This window comes from Mustela putorius, unplaced genomic scaffold (assembly GCF_011764305.1).
Source record: "Mustela putorius furo isolate JIRA1106 unplaced genomic scaffold, ASM1176430v1.1 tig00000551_pilon_pilon_pilon, whole genome shotgun sequence".
Classification (NCBI taxonomy): Eukaryota; Metazoa; Chordata; class Mammalia; order Carnivora; family Mustelidae; genus Mustela; species Mustela putorius.
Window position 1 is genome coordinate 13,254,109 of NW_025421412.1, and position 17,681 is coordinate 13,271,789.

The window sequence follows — 17,681 nt, forward strand, 5'->3', positions numbered from 1 at the left end:
AAGCTGCAGCTCAGGAGCCAAGAGCCCCTCGCCATTAGGGCTCTTGGCTCCTGTTACGCTTCGGTGCTTCTGTGGGGTCACCCCTTGTGTGAAGGAGGGCTTCTCAAGCAAAGGAAGAGTTAGACTTCCCTAACTTGGACCGTTTGAGTTTACGCATGAAGACTGATAAATAATTTCTTCCTGTGCTTCTACAAGCCAGAGTCCTGGGAAAACCCTGGTGAAGTTAGCAGAGAAAGGAACACTACCAAAATCTAACATGGCGGGCTCTCTGGACACAGTTGGATTTTAGGGCTTCTGGGACCCGTGTGGGATCCTTATCCAGAAATCCATTTTTCCCAGGGGCTGCTTCATCACGACTTGATGGCATGTCCTTATTGAGAAAATCACAATGGCTTTCATTATTTTTGATTTCAAGAGAACCATAGAGAAAGCTGGTGAAACAACAACAACAAAACAAAAACCGGTAACACTGGAGAGATGATTAACATAGGATCCCTTCCAGTCCCCTCTGGTCCTCAGACAAAGAATTAGGCTGCATCCCAAATCTAGAAGAGGACTTTGCAGCCATAGCTTCAAAATATTTCATACATCATATTCTTTTTTTTAAATTTTTTATTTATTTTTTTTACTTATTTTCAGCATAACAGTGTTATTTTTGCACCACACCCAGTCATACATCATATTCCTGTGATAAGGAAGAAAACCTGCTTTCATAACCCAGTAAAGGACTCTTATTATAGCTTCAACTTAAACCTGGATGGATGCTTTACTCTGAATTCTTTTCTGAAATTCTGACCTGGAGGAAGCCAGAAAGAAAGCTCACGTCAACCTGACCGTAGAAGTAAGACAAGCCAGGGTTATGTAATTCTTAGGAGCCTTGACTTCTTGTCTACTTGATGGGTATAATAGCTCCCTGGTGATGCTAAGGATTATGTCAAGTGTATATGAACCAAACAAAGTTAGTGTCTGGCCGTATCTTATCATGAAAACGGCTTGATGGGTTTTCACCAAATTTGGAGGGGCAATCTGAAGGGTTGGATTAAAATACAAGCCAAGGAGCACGTACGGCATTTACTTTGGGTGGTGGCTAAAGGGACACCTAGAACGGGCAGGCTGTTGTTTTTCCTAACGGCCACATGAGAGGGAGACAGTGAGGTCACATGCAGTTGGAATGAGCCAGGCCAAGGTTTTTGGCTGAGCTGTAGCTTGAGTCACCCCACAGGCAGACCCTGAAAGGTAGTGCTGATCCAGAACGAGGCCAGTGCTCGCAGCAGAATCTCTGTACGCCTTGAGTCGGAATCTTTGTAGTAGTTAGAATTTACTTCTCAGTGATTAGTAATTCTCTTCAATGACACAGGATGGGCTTATTATAAACCTATAGAGACTGTTTAGCTTAGGACTTGGCACAGAAGTTAGGTCAATTCCACTGCACCCACCCCTATCCTGCTCTCCACCTCCCCAAACAAGAGTAAGGAATTCATTATTATGTTTCATTTTGTATTAATCGTACTTAGTCATAGTGACTCTGTCGTTTCTGTGGAGATAGAGCAGTCCAATGGCAGTAACAGTCTAGTATTTCAGATGTACTAGGATGTTTTGGGGAAGAAGCCATCATTCTCTAGCACGCCAGTATTTAATCCCTGCAAACACTAGAATACTGAACTGTATTTTGGTTTGCCTGGCTGTCCCTAAAATCTTTTGAAGGGTTGTGAAAGAACTTGATTAATAATAAAAGAGTATATTTCTGGGTTTAAATAACCTTTCTCTTTTGGCAGGTAATTGTAGAATAATGATATTTTATATGTAACTATTTTCTATGCTGAAGGGGTGAACTAGTTTTACTCTCTCGGGTTTAAGTTTCACTTTTGATTTTGATGTGGTACCATGAAAAGTCAGTCTACTGATCGAAATGACACTTCCTAAAACCAGGTGTGAAAATTTTAAGGACAGTTTGTCTTAGATCTTTCCCTCAAGATAACAACTTGTTTCCCCAAGTTGATACCTTGAACTCAACTATTAACAGAGAATGTTTTCTTGTCACGAGTATTTGATATGACAGCAGCTTTTCTTCTGCGTTACAATAAAAACATTGCTGGTCCACACAGGTGGCCAGTTTTTCAAACACCTACAAAGGTGTGAATCCTGATGGCATAGTTAAAAAATATAAGCGCCTTTATTTTGCATCTCCCTGATCTGTTGAATGTTCGTTTCTTACTCTTCCTTTTAAGGGGTATCATAACCACTCAGAAGGCTGAAGCTTTAGATCTTCCCTGGAAAAAAACTTCTTGCCCTCCACCCCCGTGCCCCCCATTCCTGTCTGGGCCTGTAGAGGAGGTGATTTCTACTGATCTCTGCGTGACAAGGACCGTTCCAACCCAACAGCTAATGCCACCCTCCTTGAGAAATACCATGGGACCCAAAGGGCTGAGGAAGGAGAAAGGCAAGAAGGTGTGCAACACCTCGTGGGGTGGGGGGTGTCTCCTTGCCGGACAGCTGCCCTCAGGTGTCACACTCAACTCTTGTCGTCTTAGCCCACCTGGCCCTGATGTCTGCAGGGAACAGGCCTCCCCATTCTGCCTCTCTCAGCAGCCACAGCTATAAGCCGTGTCCTCCTGTCAGGCTCTTGCCGGAAGCCTGTCCTGTGGGTTAGTGGAAGATGCAGACACATTGTTCCCATTTGGTTACTGAAGTTCTCTTCATTACCTGGCCGAATCCCGAAGAGGAGGGCCAAGTGGCGGAGTTTATCTTTACTTCTAATTTCAGAAGAACTTCCAAAATAATCCCTTTAAGTTGCTTTTCTTATTGTTAGAAAGCGAAAGCCAAAAAAGCAAAACTCCTCAATCTCCCACTTGAAGACCAGAGCTTGCCTTCGTTTGAAGTCACCAAAGGTTTTCTCCGCGACCGTGAAGACGGTTTCATTCGGCTAAGGATCCACCTGTCTCAACACAGAAAGGAGAAAGACTAGCAATCCTTTTAAATGCTTCTTTTATTTCATTGGTTGTACATTGGGTGAGTGAACTGAATATTACAACCAAAACATAGAGTTGATACAAATTAGACTCCTGTTTACACTGTAAGGTAATGAATGAGGGAATTCTTTAAGTGTTACAGAAAGATTTAGTAGAAATGTTACCAGTGGTATGGCTGAACGAATATTTCTGTGAAGTGCTGTTATATTCCTGAAAACCAAGAGTGAAATGTAGTTCCCATACAAGTGGCGAGTTCATCTCTTAACTACAGTATTTGTTGAACTGCTATCTTCATGTCTTGGATATTGGTGATTTTATTTTTGTAATTAAACAAAGCATTTAAGATTTATTCATCATAGTCAGACTTCTGAATATAAACAAACTTTTGGCAAATAATATTTATACAGAAAAATAGTTTTAGATCCTCTCAAATCCCAGAATTATTCTATAAAATTACATTATAAATAAATAAAAAGCAAAATCTGTTGTACATATATTTGTACATCTATGCATTTGCCTTGCCTCCTCCGTATTGTAAATGGCATATTTATGACTCTTTGCATATTATAATCACAATTCTGGAAAATGGATATCATAGTAAAAATACAGTCTTCTATATCTGTTTGGGGATACGGGTGATGTTTTTGATGCTCCATTATTAAAGGGCTGAAAATAGCTGTGTGCTAATAATTTTAAAAATCAAAATCATGAAACAAAAGAAAGACAACGTGACAACAATTAGTCTACAAAAATATTTCAGTGATTCCTGTAATTCACCTTTTCGTAATGTACTAGGTTCTCAATGAGTTTAAGTGAAATAACAAAGAAAGAAAAGACGAAAACAAGTTTGAATGTTTTAGGCAAGTTGTAGCATAACTACATTGTTATAGTTGAGAAAATTACAAATATCAATAATACATAAAGATGAAGCTACCAAAGAAATACAAGTTAGATACAATACTTTCCCACAAATTAAAACAAATGCCACAATACAAGCACTAGGTAAGATCACACTTAGAATGGGATTTTCTTTCGATGGGGTTATCAAATCTACAAGATAAGATGCTCATTAGACGTTGACCGACATGAATTAAAATGGCGGATCTCTTTTTTTTTTCTCCAACAAAAAATGATATGGTTGGTGCATCTAGTTTTCAGAACAGGCGGTGATGCCAAAATTTAAAATATTTTACATTCAATCTCAAAAGTCAAAATACTTCAATCGCTAATATGTTCACAAAGAAAATGGATGTTTTAAACAATTACACATAATATTCATTTATAACAGCTGTTTTGTTTTTTAAACAATAATTTAAAAACTATGTAGGTACTGTATACGCTATGTGCAACATATAAAATGTGAAATATGAAATATTTGGTACGATAGTGCTTAAAATAAACTTTAAAACAAACTTTCTGAACAAAATGTCATTGTATCGCTATTACCTTGAAGATCAACCAAGTATTTAAAAAAGTAAACAACATTAAAATATGTTTCATTCATATATAGTATATATATGTATGTGTATATATAATATGTATGTACTTGTATTAAAGTTTTTTATACTTTTGAGACATAAAATATGCTTTAAGGTGAAAGAATTAAAAGAACTATTTTTTTTCCATGCTGTAGTCAGTTACAACCCTTTAATCCAACTTTTGAAATGCAAAACAGTAATGGATTTTTTAAAAAGTGAAACTATCTACTTTTTGTTTACATAGTAATTTAGATTAAAGTCACAGTCAAATTTTCAGTGACTAAACTCAAACTTACTTAAATTAGAATATTATACAGATCTCCTCACCTACAGCTTTGTTGTTTGACTAGATTTTTAGTTTAGAAGTTATTCTGTAATAGGCAACCGGATGGTGAGTTGGAAAAACTAACCCCTTAGATTAATTAGACTGTTGGCATGGGCCTCTCGTTCTTGTCAAGCTGGATGAAGTCTGGCAAAATCTAGGCACTTCTACAAAGTCTCTCTTATAAAACAACTTTAAAAATATACTTGTAAAATAATACCTTCAAGACTTTGTTTGGTGGGGTATGAAGCTCATACCGTGCAAAGTTTCTTTTTCAATCTAGTTAATGTTATTCTAGAATCACACGATTCAATGCGGCATCTCCAGGCAAACCAAATACCACACTCTGATGTGTCCCCCGTACTTGTGCTTGAATTTCCACTCAAATTTTAGACCTGTGGGACAGGTGTGAGTTTTACTTCACTTCTCACCTTTGCTGCAGCATTCGTGGTGTGAAGAAGCGAACCACACTCTTTGATCCAGTGGGCAAATGAAATGACAGTAATTGGCGTTTGAATCGAACCTGCCCTCGGAACAGATTTCTTAACTAATGCTAACTGTTTATTGCTAACTTGGAAAGCGTCTCAATTGAAATGAGTACATTGGTTGGACTTTTCTGCATCAGCTATGGTTATGGAGATAAGACAATATTCCTAGGACAGAAACTATGTTTAGAAACCCTTGAAAAGTAAACTTTATCCTTTATGTCTTTAAACGTCACAGCTGGTCTCAGGTAGTTAACTATCTTAGGTTGGAATATACTAAGCATACCATATTTAATACTCATATATGATGTAGCAGCACTAGCTTCTTACAGTTGTGGTCTGTCCGGAAGAACTAATTCTTTATTTAGCATGCAGTTTGTGGCAATTCTATTGAGGAGGAAACAGGATAGTATGTACAGTAACAATGTTTAGTTATTCTCAATGCAGATTCTTGGCATTCCATTCCGTTTCTGCTGATTATTTCAGAATTATCTGTTAAAGAGAAAGACAAGCGTGCTTTAGACATCCTTCTCAGAGGGAAAAATAACGAGCATACGTTTTACTCTTTGAAAACAGGGATTTTCTTCCCTTTCTCATTTGGATATATTTTCATCTTTTGAGGCAATCGTAATTTTGAGCAATCCCCACCCTTCGTGCCGGAAAATTTTACACGTAAGCACTCCTGCCATGCGGCCGTTGTGACGAATGGTGATTTGAATGCACGCTATCGTCTTTTCTGTGAAACTCAGACAGCGTATATGTGGGCACCGAGGGTGCCTGGGCCCTGATCTCCTTTTTCAGTTCCTGCTTCATGTCTCTTTCTGATATGTTCCCATTATCAACCAATTAGTATTTGCTAAATATTATGATCAGGGAGTCTAATCAGAGAATTAGTGTGTACATGGCAAGTTGTGGGAAAAGGTTAAATGTAAATACTTTTAAATGTGTCATAAATTAAGTGTTATTTGTTAACTTGCATATAAAATTCAGAGATGTGTTCCCATCAAAAGTAATTTTGTTCCCAAGGTATAATAATAACCACCAGTTTCAAATTCAGGGAACGTATGAATGTCCCAGATCAAAGGGGAAAAGGGGCAACATTCTAATAAAGCAGTTAAAACATTCTAAATAAATCCAAAAGCACAGATAAAGCTGAACTATCAAATGCAAATCGTGGTCCCAGGAGCCTGATTTCCAAGTTCATTTCCAACTTCATACCTTTGCAAAAAGACAGGGAGTTTGCCCTGTCTGACCCAGTCCTCTAAATGTCAAGCTTTTAAAAAAGCCAACCTTTTAACACATTCTAACAAAGGTATTTACTCTTTGAGCAATGCTTCAAAACCAATCTTTGTGAAATTACTGAAATATTTACTTATTAAACTGCCGAGAACCTATGTTTAGGGAAAGAAACCAGTGAAAATTCTTTACGATCAAGCTAATATTCCCATATACTGGGATCCAATTCTTAGTAAGAGCCTCATTTCTATGTATAAATTCTTAGCCCACTATGTTGGAATTCCATATATAAATATTTTCTCTTTCAAGTGGGTGTTCCTGCTGTTTGCATAATATACTCAGATAATACCAACTCAGGTAATTCCTCCCATGAAATAGACAGGAGTATCCATTGATTTATTGGAACCTACAGATTTGCGTGGAATTGATAAAAGTAGAGCAAGAACTCATTTATGTTAAAATTTATACTAAATGGAAACTCAAAACATCAAAGTTCCTGGGAATTTAATTAATTGGGAAAAATCACATTCCTTGTCTTGTATCCTGACAGATAAATAAAAATGAGATATAATGATCTGATATGTAAGTATTATCATGGTATCTTTGACTAGCCACTGCCAATTGCCAATACCAAATTCTTTGGAGGGTCATATTATAACTTCACTTTTGAGTTTACATGTTTGGTTATTATATAGGAATTATCCTATTTTGTCCCTTAGCTTCAATGCCATCTGTAAGGTTCCAAATTAAGAACGTGTTGCGGGACACCAAATCATGTCCTTTTCTCTTTCTTCTTTCCTTTTACTTTAGCAAGACTCCTTCTAAAATATTTACAGCACAAAATCTTGCAATTTCTTAAAATCAATACATAAATAATATATATTTTATAATATATTCACATCCTTGCTTATTAAGTGACACCAAATTGCCATACAGAATGATATTCTTAGCCACCTGGAAAGAAAAGTATTCTACAGCATGCCTAGCAATGGGCTATTATAGAAATGAGTTAGAGCAATGCTTTGGACTCATACCTGACAGAGAGATATGTACAACCACCTGGGTTTAAGTGAACTGTAAATTAACCTTCAAGTTCACTCAGAACATTACCTAGACTCACCCAGCCTGCTCTTACCCCTGTCCCAGCCTATATCAGATCCATTACCTGGATAAAGACAATATGAATGGCTGTTACATTAGGAAGCCGTCCGCTATTACAGCTGCCTGGTGTTTAGGCCAGGAAATTGGCTCTACCCTGGTCTCTATCCTCAGCTAACTTGTGGAGTATCCTCTGGGGTATTAAAAAAAAAAAAAAAGAAAAAGAAAAGAAAAAAAGAATTACTCTCCTGGCAGCTGCAAGCTTCAAGAGGTCCAAGCGATTTGATTTTAGAAGGTAAGAAAGCTGTGCGTGTTTCATTTTTTGGGTGGTGACATTTTTCTGAAAAATATAACTTGATTATTAATTTTTCTCCCCTGAGAAACAGAGCTCGCTGGCACAATCTTTAGTGTTCTCTGGGGGGAGACACAGTCTGGAAATACAGACAGGAGTCCGGTGAGGAGCAGCTACAGAGTAGTTCTGAAGTAACCTGCTGCCCATCTGATTGCTATTTCTGACGTCAGGAGACTGCAGTGTGATGTCAGACACTAAGGGCCCGAGGGCCCATGGAGGGGACAGGGCAGTTTCCCGCTGGGAGATAGCTCTGGAGGGAAGAGAAGAGCCAAGTGTGTGTGTGGGCGGGGAGGGGCTGGATGTGGGGAGAAGGGTGTAGAGAAGCCATTTCGAGGGAAAGAGGATTCTTCTGTCTAGTTTTAAATATGGGTTCCCTTTACTCAGATGTTTTTAATTCGCATCAAGAAACATAACTTAAAATCAGATGAAAAGGTAACATCTGTGTGATTCCCTGTTGCGTCTCCAATTCTACACGGATATATAAAATGTGTCCTATATAAAAACGTCTTTAATCTTCATTGTAATTTTAATGGCTGGCAGGGTCAAGACCTTCAGAGGGTGTCTGAGCATTTCAATATAGGCACAAAACGTTCATTCTTAGAACAGCAGGCTGGGGGCACTTGGGTGGCTCAGCTGGCTGAGTCTGACCCTTGATTTCTGCTCAGGTCATGATCTTAGGGCTGTGAGATCGAGCCCTACATTGGGCTCCACGCTGGGCGTGGAGCCTACTTAAGATTCTCTCTCGGGCGCCTGGGTGGCTCAGAGGGTTAAGCCTCTGCCTTCGGCTCAGGTCATGATCTCAGGGTCCTGGGATCGAGTCCTGCATCGGGCTCTCTGCTCAGCGGGGAGTCTGCTTCCTCCTCTCTCTCTCTCTCTCTGCCTGCCTCTCTGCCTACTTGTGATCTCTCTCTGTCAAATAAATAAATAAAATCTTTAAAAAAAAAAAAAAAAGATTCTCTCTCTCCCTCTGTCCCACCCAACCTGAGCTCTTTTTATATGTGGCCCTGAAACATGGGCTGTGAATCCGATCTGACAAGTCCTAATCCTGAGCCTGTCCATTTTAAAGAACAGTTAATTAAATCGCAATTCACCAAAGTGACCTCGACAGACCGGCTGTCACTGGCATCCTTCCTTCCCTGCGCTCCCCAAAACTGAGACCAAAGTTCCTTCCTCAACCCCCAGGCCCTGCAGCCTGTGTTTTCTTGGAAGGGGCAATGGAAACTTCTCCTGGGGTCTGCCAGAGCTATAAGTCAGAGAAATGGCTACCACATTGGGTCCCCCAGAAATCCCCTCTCTGCTGTTTTGTTTTTATTTGAATAGATGCCCCTTTGATTTCCAGGGGGTTTTGAGTGGTTTTGGCCAGAACCCTGAGAGCTAGGTCAGTATCACCAGTCATATTTTCGTAGACATAGAAAAAGCAGCACAAATGGCTTTCACTGGTCTGCACGATGTACAAAGTTGCTTGTGCAAGCCAATATGAGTTCGAGATATTAACTCCCTCCACCTACGGGCATGGGAGTCTGCTCCAGGGTATAGTGATAGTCTGCATTGACCAGGGGAAATAGGGGTTCCAAAGGCCAGGTCTATACCTCTCATGGTGCCAGTGGTGATCAGAGCTCAGAAGAACCTTTGTGGGAGCCTGGGAACCAGGGAAAGGGGAAGCCATGGGGTACAGTTTAGAGCACTGTGGGGGAGAAAGCAGGGACTGTCTGGAGGAGCCAGATGGGCAGAGGGACCATGGGGCTGCTGGGCCCCTCCCCAGGAAGTCCTTGCCTGGACGGGCAAGCACATTCTACCCCAGGCTTCCTCCAGACCGAGGCCACACGCACAACTGCTCACGGCAGCAAAAACCCTGCCTCAGTCCCAGGTCTGCTGTTTGAGCTTCTAAGGACCACGACACCATATTGGACAGGACAGAAATAAAATATACTGAACAGGGTGTACTTCTGTCCATCTTTCTGATAGGCTCACCTCTTAAATTTAAGAATCTTCCCCCATAAGGAGAACCATGATGAAGTAGGGGGATAAATCACTAAAATAAGATTTTATTCAATCTTGTATGGTAAATCAAATTTCTGAACGTTTGAAAGGATTACTTTTAATTCCCCTTTCCACTAAGAGGAGAACACACAAAAAACGGGACTAGCTGATGCCCACGGAATCGGTAATTCTATTTTCAGAACAAAGATTCACTCGATCTCAAAGCATGACCACATGTGTGAATCTTTGGTGGACCCTCTGGTTGGAACAGGTGTGTCTGTGAAGCAAAAATATCAGTTGGCTGCAGTGGGGTCTACTTCTTAATTAGCATTTCCTTCAGGCCGTTGGATTTTTCAGAATCTGACAATTCTCCTTCATCCACATTCTTAATTTGTTCCCACATGGGCCTCGTACACAAGTAGACTAATATTTATTTACTGAAGAGAGAATGTGAATGGCCCCGAAGAACATCCAGGGGGTTGTTTTCCCATGAAATGTGTGATGGGCAGTCATTGACTAATCTCTGTGTCCTTGGCGAAGCATCTACCACTGTCTCGTGGTGCCATGGCAGTCAAGTTCATTAAAAAGAAGTCTGGGTCCTCGTATGGTAAACCAGCTGATGGGGGCAGGGCCCCAGCAGGCAGAGCACATGAATGAGTGGGTCAGGTAGGGAGTGTGGCAGATGGAAGGTCCTGTGCCTACAAGGAATGGAGGAGAAGCTAACCAGCTCCAGCCAAATGCTATGTGCAGAAACCCGGGCTCTACATTGCTTGACCCAATCTTCAATTTCCAAAAGAACCTGAAAATTCAGCAACTAATTCACATTACAGAAAATAACTGTGTGGCTCACGTATCTCTTGAGGCTGTGTCCTATTTGGGCATTACTGATTGGAAGGAGCTATCCACTAGGTCTGGATCACTGGCTTCCCGAGCCGGGCAGACGCCAGGGCTGGAGGCAATACCGAGGGAGCCAGCAGTCATCGCTGTGGGGTGTGGTTGGAGGAGGAGGTCTAACGGAGAGTTAATCCTGCAACTTGCAGACATTTGACTTTCACCCAAAGAACAGGGTACTTGACCAATAGGCACCATCTAAGAAAAAACTACTGTCCCTCCCTTTACTGATTCACCAGATATGAAATATCCACATTCCTTGTCTCTTCCAAGATGATGCTAAATTTTGGCTGAGCCATCCGTATGCTCTGACCCTTGGTGGACACTTGAGAAAGAGCTGACTAGCATGAGAAATGCACTTGGTTGAAACACCAAACTTGAGTGTGTCAGCACCATCAACTCAACTGCCGAACTGACTAGCCCTTGTGTCAGAGCGGGCCAAAGAGGACAAGTCAACATAGCATTTCTCCCGGGCTTCAGAGGCTCCAAGTATTACCGCTTTCTGAGTTTTCTACCTTGTGATGGATATCCAGGAACTGAACATATGAATAATTATGGAAATTGTGAGCTTCCAGACGACTTCTAGAAATATTCACGCTTTTTATATAAATGTGTTCATTACCACCAAGTTTCAGGGACGTCAGACGAGCTGTCTTTTAAAATGTTAGCTCAACATTAAAGGCAGTAGGAAGGCTTACTGCTTGGCTTAATTGAGAGGAAAATCATTTCAGTGGGAAGACCCAGCCGTTCCTATGGATCCAAACCACAGAACAATTCGAAGGCAGGAATAAGGTTTTACTCAAACCCCCCTGCGGAGAGCCATCCAGTAGTGTGTTTGAGTGCAGCTGAAGACTTGGATAAAGCATGCCTTATAAAATATTTGTGTGGTTTTGCTGAAATCTGAAGGCATCTCAGTGGATCTCGATGGCACTCACAAGGGATCTCAAGTGGACATTTCCAAGCAAGGAGGCTTCATTAATGGGGTCCATGGCATAATTGGTTTTGTAAGAACAAGGCAGTGTGTCTTTTGTCTGTATATCCCTAATGTTAGGGATAGGGCAGGGCATGCAGGAGGCACTTATTAACTGCTAGCTGCATGGAGGGCTGAATCAATATTTACTGTGGACACAGTACCATGATGCTGGCATTGGCGGAAGGCCAACAAACAGTCACAAGGAAGACATAGCAATGGCAGCAGAAGAACCCTCTGGACAATATCGATCTGTGCAGTCTTTCAGGGCGTTTATGGATTTGGGAATATCAAAGAGATATGCGGTGTGCAGTCAGGAATGTTGGGCAGGAATAGGAAGAGAAAATCTGGGACTTGTCCCTGCCCGACCTCCAGGTGCTTTCTTCATCCCCCCACCGGCCCATTTCCCATGGATGCCACGGCTTGATCTGCCTCCTTTTTTCCTGGTTGTCGTAGGGCTCTCCCAGACTAGGATTCGGTTTCGTTTTCCTGTTGTTTTGCCTTCCTCTGGCCCTTGCAGAGCTAACACGGTCCCATAGCTGCTCTCTCCCTGAACAAGCACGCCACGCTCCTGAATGTGTTTTTGTTTTAAACACTTCTACAGCACTTCTACAGCCCAGGGAACAAAAAGTCTCTCCTATGCCTTTCCTTCTTCCTCCTTTAGATCCTAAAGGAGAAAGTCACCCTTGGATAGCAGAGGGATTTTTAGACTAGATTCCTGTCTCACTGTAAAAGCAGCAGTAATGTTCCTCAGAATTCCCTCCCGGGAATCAGACTGGTCGAGGCTGGGTGTGGGGTAGAAAAAGGGATCGTGATCAGAGCCTTCCTGCCCAACATTCCTGACTGCACACCGCATAGCTCATCCCTACTCCACCAGCCTACACCGGCCAACATCGCAGCCACAGAATTCTCTATGGGAGAATTGTTTGAGTTTTAAACCAAATGACAGAGGGAACTCTAAACAAACATTTTTGAAACTGGGGACTGTCTGTATATTAAAGGAGGCCAAATTTCTCTACTATATCAAGAAATAATAGATAATATTTGGGCCACACTATTTAAGAAAATACTCTTAAACATTACAATAAAAATTAGAAAACATTTCTCTTAAAATATTGTATTTAGAATATGTTCCCTGAGATGTGGGGCATGGGAGGCTCGCTGGGATTAAACAGACTGCCCACATCAGAAGCTATTTCCCTGAAGGTGACCTCTGGGCATGAAGGCGGATTCTAAGAAAACATTTTTTATACCTTTACAAAAGAGTTCATGCAGCAATGGAAAAGAAACTTCAAGAACATTTATACCTGCTCTTTTCAAAATGGGATTTTTACTCCAAGTAATAAATGGAAGATTTGGGCCCAGAAAAATCCCCGAAACAAGATCCTGTTGGATTCAACCTCAAGTCCTCAATCCTACTCAATGCTCTGCTTTTGTATCTACCACCATTACGTTAGGTTTAGAATCCCGAGCACATTTTGGCTGTAGTACTCATCTTAACAGTGGAGCAGAATGTATAATTTATCCTGTTGACAACTGGCTTTTAGGACACCAAAGGCAGGGAAGTAAGCAAATGTGAAGATTCAGTAAAAGGAACGGTAAGGTTAGTGTGAGGTGCACACATGAAGCGTGTCTCGGTGTCATCATCATCTCGTACATTTCAAGAACTGGTGGGATGACACTGCCATCCAATAAAATTTTCAGCAAAATTATGGCTTTTTTCCTACTTTAGTCCTTCTCCTGTTTGAGTATGTGTGTCATAAAGACAGAGAGAGAGAACAAGGTTGGTTAACAGGACTACGTAGTTGTGTGTAAAATCACAGTTGCAAAGGTAAAATCAGAGTCCCGGAGTGGAATTTCAGGAGGCTTGTCTATGCCACCAACCAGCTTCGTGACCCTCTGAGCCTAGTTTCTCACTTTGCCTGTACAGCACGGGCATCTGGGGAGCTACACAAGGATACCGTCTGTCTTCCCTACCAACTCCGAGGAAGAGCCCAACTATGGTATAATAGATGGCAAAATGGACACCAAAAAAGAAAAAATATAAAGAAATCTCCTACATTCTCTTTTATTTCTTTATTGCTGTCCTCTGTCAAAACTCAGTGGGTAAGACCTTCCCTTGGGTATTTCTATTTTTCGAAATGATCCTTATTGGGTGATAATCACTTTCACTGGAATTACTTGCATGTTGGTTTGGGGCCTGTCCCCCTTATTAGGTTAAGCTCAGGAGAACAGGGACTATTTTGTTTGATTCTCTATTCCCAGAATCCTGAATTTTAATGACACACCGTAGGTGCTTAATAAATGTCTGTTGAGAAAAAATATGAAGGTGCGTTGCTGCTGAGCCAACAGTGGGCTTTTGTTACGGCCTGGCATCTCAGGAGAGACCCAGCTTCCAACAAGGATGGCTCACTGAGGAAGGACTTGTATCTGCCTTCAGTTACCTGCTTTATGAAAACTCTTAAAGGAAAACACAGCAACGAGAGCATTTTTAAAGTAATAAAAAAATAACTCTGAGCTATGGATTTCACAGAAGCACCATCAGACATCTTCTTTCCAACCCCACTCAAACCCCACTCACTGCTTCTTTGGGGAAATGTCTGTTCAGACCCTTTGTCCAATTTGAAAAATTGTGGCAAAACAGGAATAACTTACTATTTGCCCTTTTAATCATTTCTAAATGGTGAATTTCAGTGGCCCAGGGACACTCGCCAGGGAGCAACCACCCCTGTCCATCTCCGGAACTCTTCAGCATTCCAAAACAGCACTCGGTCCCCAGTGAACAGTAGCTCCCTGTTCCCGCTTCATCCCAATGCTTATTCCTTCTTCCCTCTCTCCTTCCCATGTTTGTCGCTGCCTCTCTGTGTCACACCGGAGTCATGAGCAACTTCCTAGGCTCGCTTTCTAAGTCAGTTCCCTGCCTCCCTTACCATGGAACCCCCTCCCGGCGCTCCTTTCAGTTGCCTCCTCCAGGCTGCCCCAAACAACCACTCCCAAGGAGTGATGTTCAATGACCCTGAGACTGGTAAGAAGGTACAGTTCTGTGGAGACCTTGGAGACAAACAAGGTCTCTCCTTCTAAACTACCGTTGTTTGAAAAAGTCCTGGTTGAGAGGACTCCTGCTGGCAGACTCTGTCCAGACAGAAGTTATTTGCCAGTTTGCCGTCCTGGGAAGGGGGAAATATCCCCCCTGTCCACCTGCTGTCTAGCTCCTGTTTACTGGACTCAAATCTGAATTCCCTAGTGGTTTCATCAAGCAGCAGTATTTTCAGACTACGATATTGAACTTGACTTCAAAAAGGCTTGCTTCTATGAGAACTTCCTTCTCAAACGGTTACAACTTTAAAAACTAAGAGTGAAACTCAAAAGACAGAAGTTTTTAAGGGAACCACATAAAGAGGTTCGTCCTGACCCTACGCTGACCACAAGCTCCAACCTCATTTAAATACGGTGGAGACGCAGAAGAAGAGGATTTGGAGGCGGGCAAACCTGAATTCTAAATCTGTCCAGTCACTTCCCACCTGCTTGAATCTTCAATTGTCCTTTAAGATTTGCTCTCCTCTGGAAAATGGATAAAACCCTTCACAGAGTTCTGTTGAGAAGTAAATGAAATAATGTAGAGCAGGTGTCTGATGCTTAAAAATGGTTACTGGTAAGTGTTGGTTCCCTTCCCTTAAAAGAGAAGGGGATAAGTAAGATTTGGCTTCAGCTTCTGTTTAAATGGGCTTTCAAATAATAATACTGTGCATTTAAATATTCTATGATCTGTATGGCACTCCATCTATGTTGGTAATAAACCCGATTTTGATGCAATTCAGATATTAAAAATGTCAAATACACTTACTTTTGTTTCCATATTTGCATATCCTGACCTGTCACTGACAACTAACTATAGGCCGAATTTCTCATTTATTCATGAAAAAGTCTTGACTGTCTCTCATGCTAATAGTTTTTCAAACCCAAATCTTTTATTACGAAAGCATCAACTGCCATCAGCGTCTGATGATCAGTGCCGTAGAAAGCGAACATCATATGAGAGGCCGGATTTCCCATGCTTTAAACTTGAACATCTAGCCCCATTGGGTGTGCTGCCATTGGTAAAGGATTTGGCACCTCTTATTCTTGGCGCTCCTCATCTCTCCAGTGGGAACCAAACACGGTCCCTAACTCATGAGTTGAGAGGGTTAGATCATGTGTTTAGTGAATACCTGGCAGCAGGAAGCACACAAGATGGCTGTTTTATTTGGTAGTATTTCATCTATTTTTAATTCCCAGGCTAAGCAACAGAACATGAATATTTTGACAAGGTATACGCAGCATTCGCTAAATATTGGTAGATCACTGTGCTTAGAGCAAACCATGATTTATGGACACTTGTGCATACTGGTCTCGGCTAGCACATGTCTACACTTCCATCTTCAAGACCTTCACCTCTCCTTTCCTGGATCCCACATACACCACAGACAGAAGCAAGAGGCTTATGTTATGAGCTTATGTTAAAAAACAAAAAACAACCCCCCCCAAAACAAAACTCTTAAAAACTCTTTTCTGTGGAGTGCCTGGGTGGTTCAATGGGTTAAGCCTCTGCCTTTGGCTCAGGTCAGGATCTCAGGTTCCTGGGATCGAGTCCCGCATCGGGCTCTCTGCTCGGCAGGGAGCCTTCTTCCTCCTCTCTCTCTCTGCCTGCCTCTCTGCCTACTTGTGATCTCTCTCTGTCGAGTAAATAAAAAAAAAAACTTTAAAAAAAAAAAACACCCTTTTCTGTGGCAAAGAAATACAATGGGCTTTTCTTTTCAATCTTGACATACTCCTTAGATTTTGCTTTTTTAACGTCTTATGCAAGACCATCCTTCATGTTGCGGGGGTCAGAGAAGAGCAAAGAAAATACAGAACAATAGCAATCGATCCACACAATCCCTTTCCTCCTGAATTCTCATCACTAGAGTGTTTCTCTGGCCCTTTCAAATATTTTGGTGTCCCAATGACAAATATTGAAAGAATGGTGGAGGAACTACAAAATTATTACTGGAAAAAATATTTGGAGAAAAGAAGGAATCAATTTTAACATCCCTGGCTTTCTTTTAGATTCCTCAAAAACCTTTCTAAAGTCTACAGGAGGAAAGCAAAGCTATTGACTATTCAAAAACAAATGTGTAGTCAACACACCCAAGCCACACTGTGGTTTGGCAGAGGACAGGATGTGGTGGTAGAAGAGTTTTTAACCCTTACGTAACGTTGAGGAGTCACTTAACCTTTCTAGGTCCTTCTCATTGTGCAACGGAAGGTTAGGGACCTTGGGATGTTCTGCCACTGGATCCATGATCTTGGCCAAGCTCCTTGGCTTCTCGAAACTGCCATTTCCTCATCGGCATACTGGGGATAAGAACAGTCCCTTTTAGGGCCATTTTGGGTTTTAATTTTAATTCTGTGAAAGACTTATTAGCACCATGTCATATCTCCATAAAGGAGAGCTGCTGACAAGTCTGGGTGTTGTCTATGGGCTCTCTACTTTGTGGACCGTTGAATGACCATTTAAAGCACATTCTCAGGAAGGCAGTGTGGTGAAAGGAAAAGCAGTCCTCTAGGAAGGACACAGAGAATTGGGTTCTAGTCCTGGTTCTCTTAATAGTTGTGTGACTTAGATAAGCTGCCCTGATGACGTGGGTCCCTCTTCCAATTTGTAGCTTGCACCATAGCTCTCTTTTGTGTGTTACCAGGGAGGTATGGCAGGATTGTGGTGAATTTGCCCCTATGACTTACTCCTTCCAGGACTAGGAGTCGTCGATGCTGGTCTTGGGTCAGACCTGCCGTGCTTGATGCAGCCGTGACTCTGGGAAAATGGGGGACATTTACAATGTCCAGCTTAATGATGTTGCTCCCAGAAGTGCATTGTGGTATAT

At 41.6% G+C, this 17,681-nt stretch overlaps 1 protein-coding gene across 8 annotated transcripts in view; it reads right to left on the reverse strand.

The window, feature by feature from the left end:
- Window positions 1-2,968: 2,968 nt before the first annotated feature.
- MBNL2 (muscleblind like splicing regulator 2) overlaps window positions 2,969-17,681 on the reverse strand; it is a 154,968-nt gene continuing 140,255 nt past the window's right edge. For 4 of the 8 annotated variants that reach the window (XM_004746120.3, XM_004746122.3, XM_004746123.3 and 1 more), the window contains one exon: window positions 2,969-5,746. In XM_004746120.3, the coding sequence (XP_004746177.1) occupies window positions 5,619-5,746 (128 nt within the window). In that variant the 3' untranslated portion in view covers window positions 2,969-5,618. The remainder of the gene's footprint in view (window positions 5,747-17,681) is intronic. The other 4 variants (XM_004746121.3, XM_004746124.3, XM_004746127.3 and 1 more) reach the window with 1 other exon arrangement.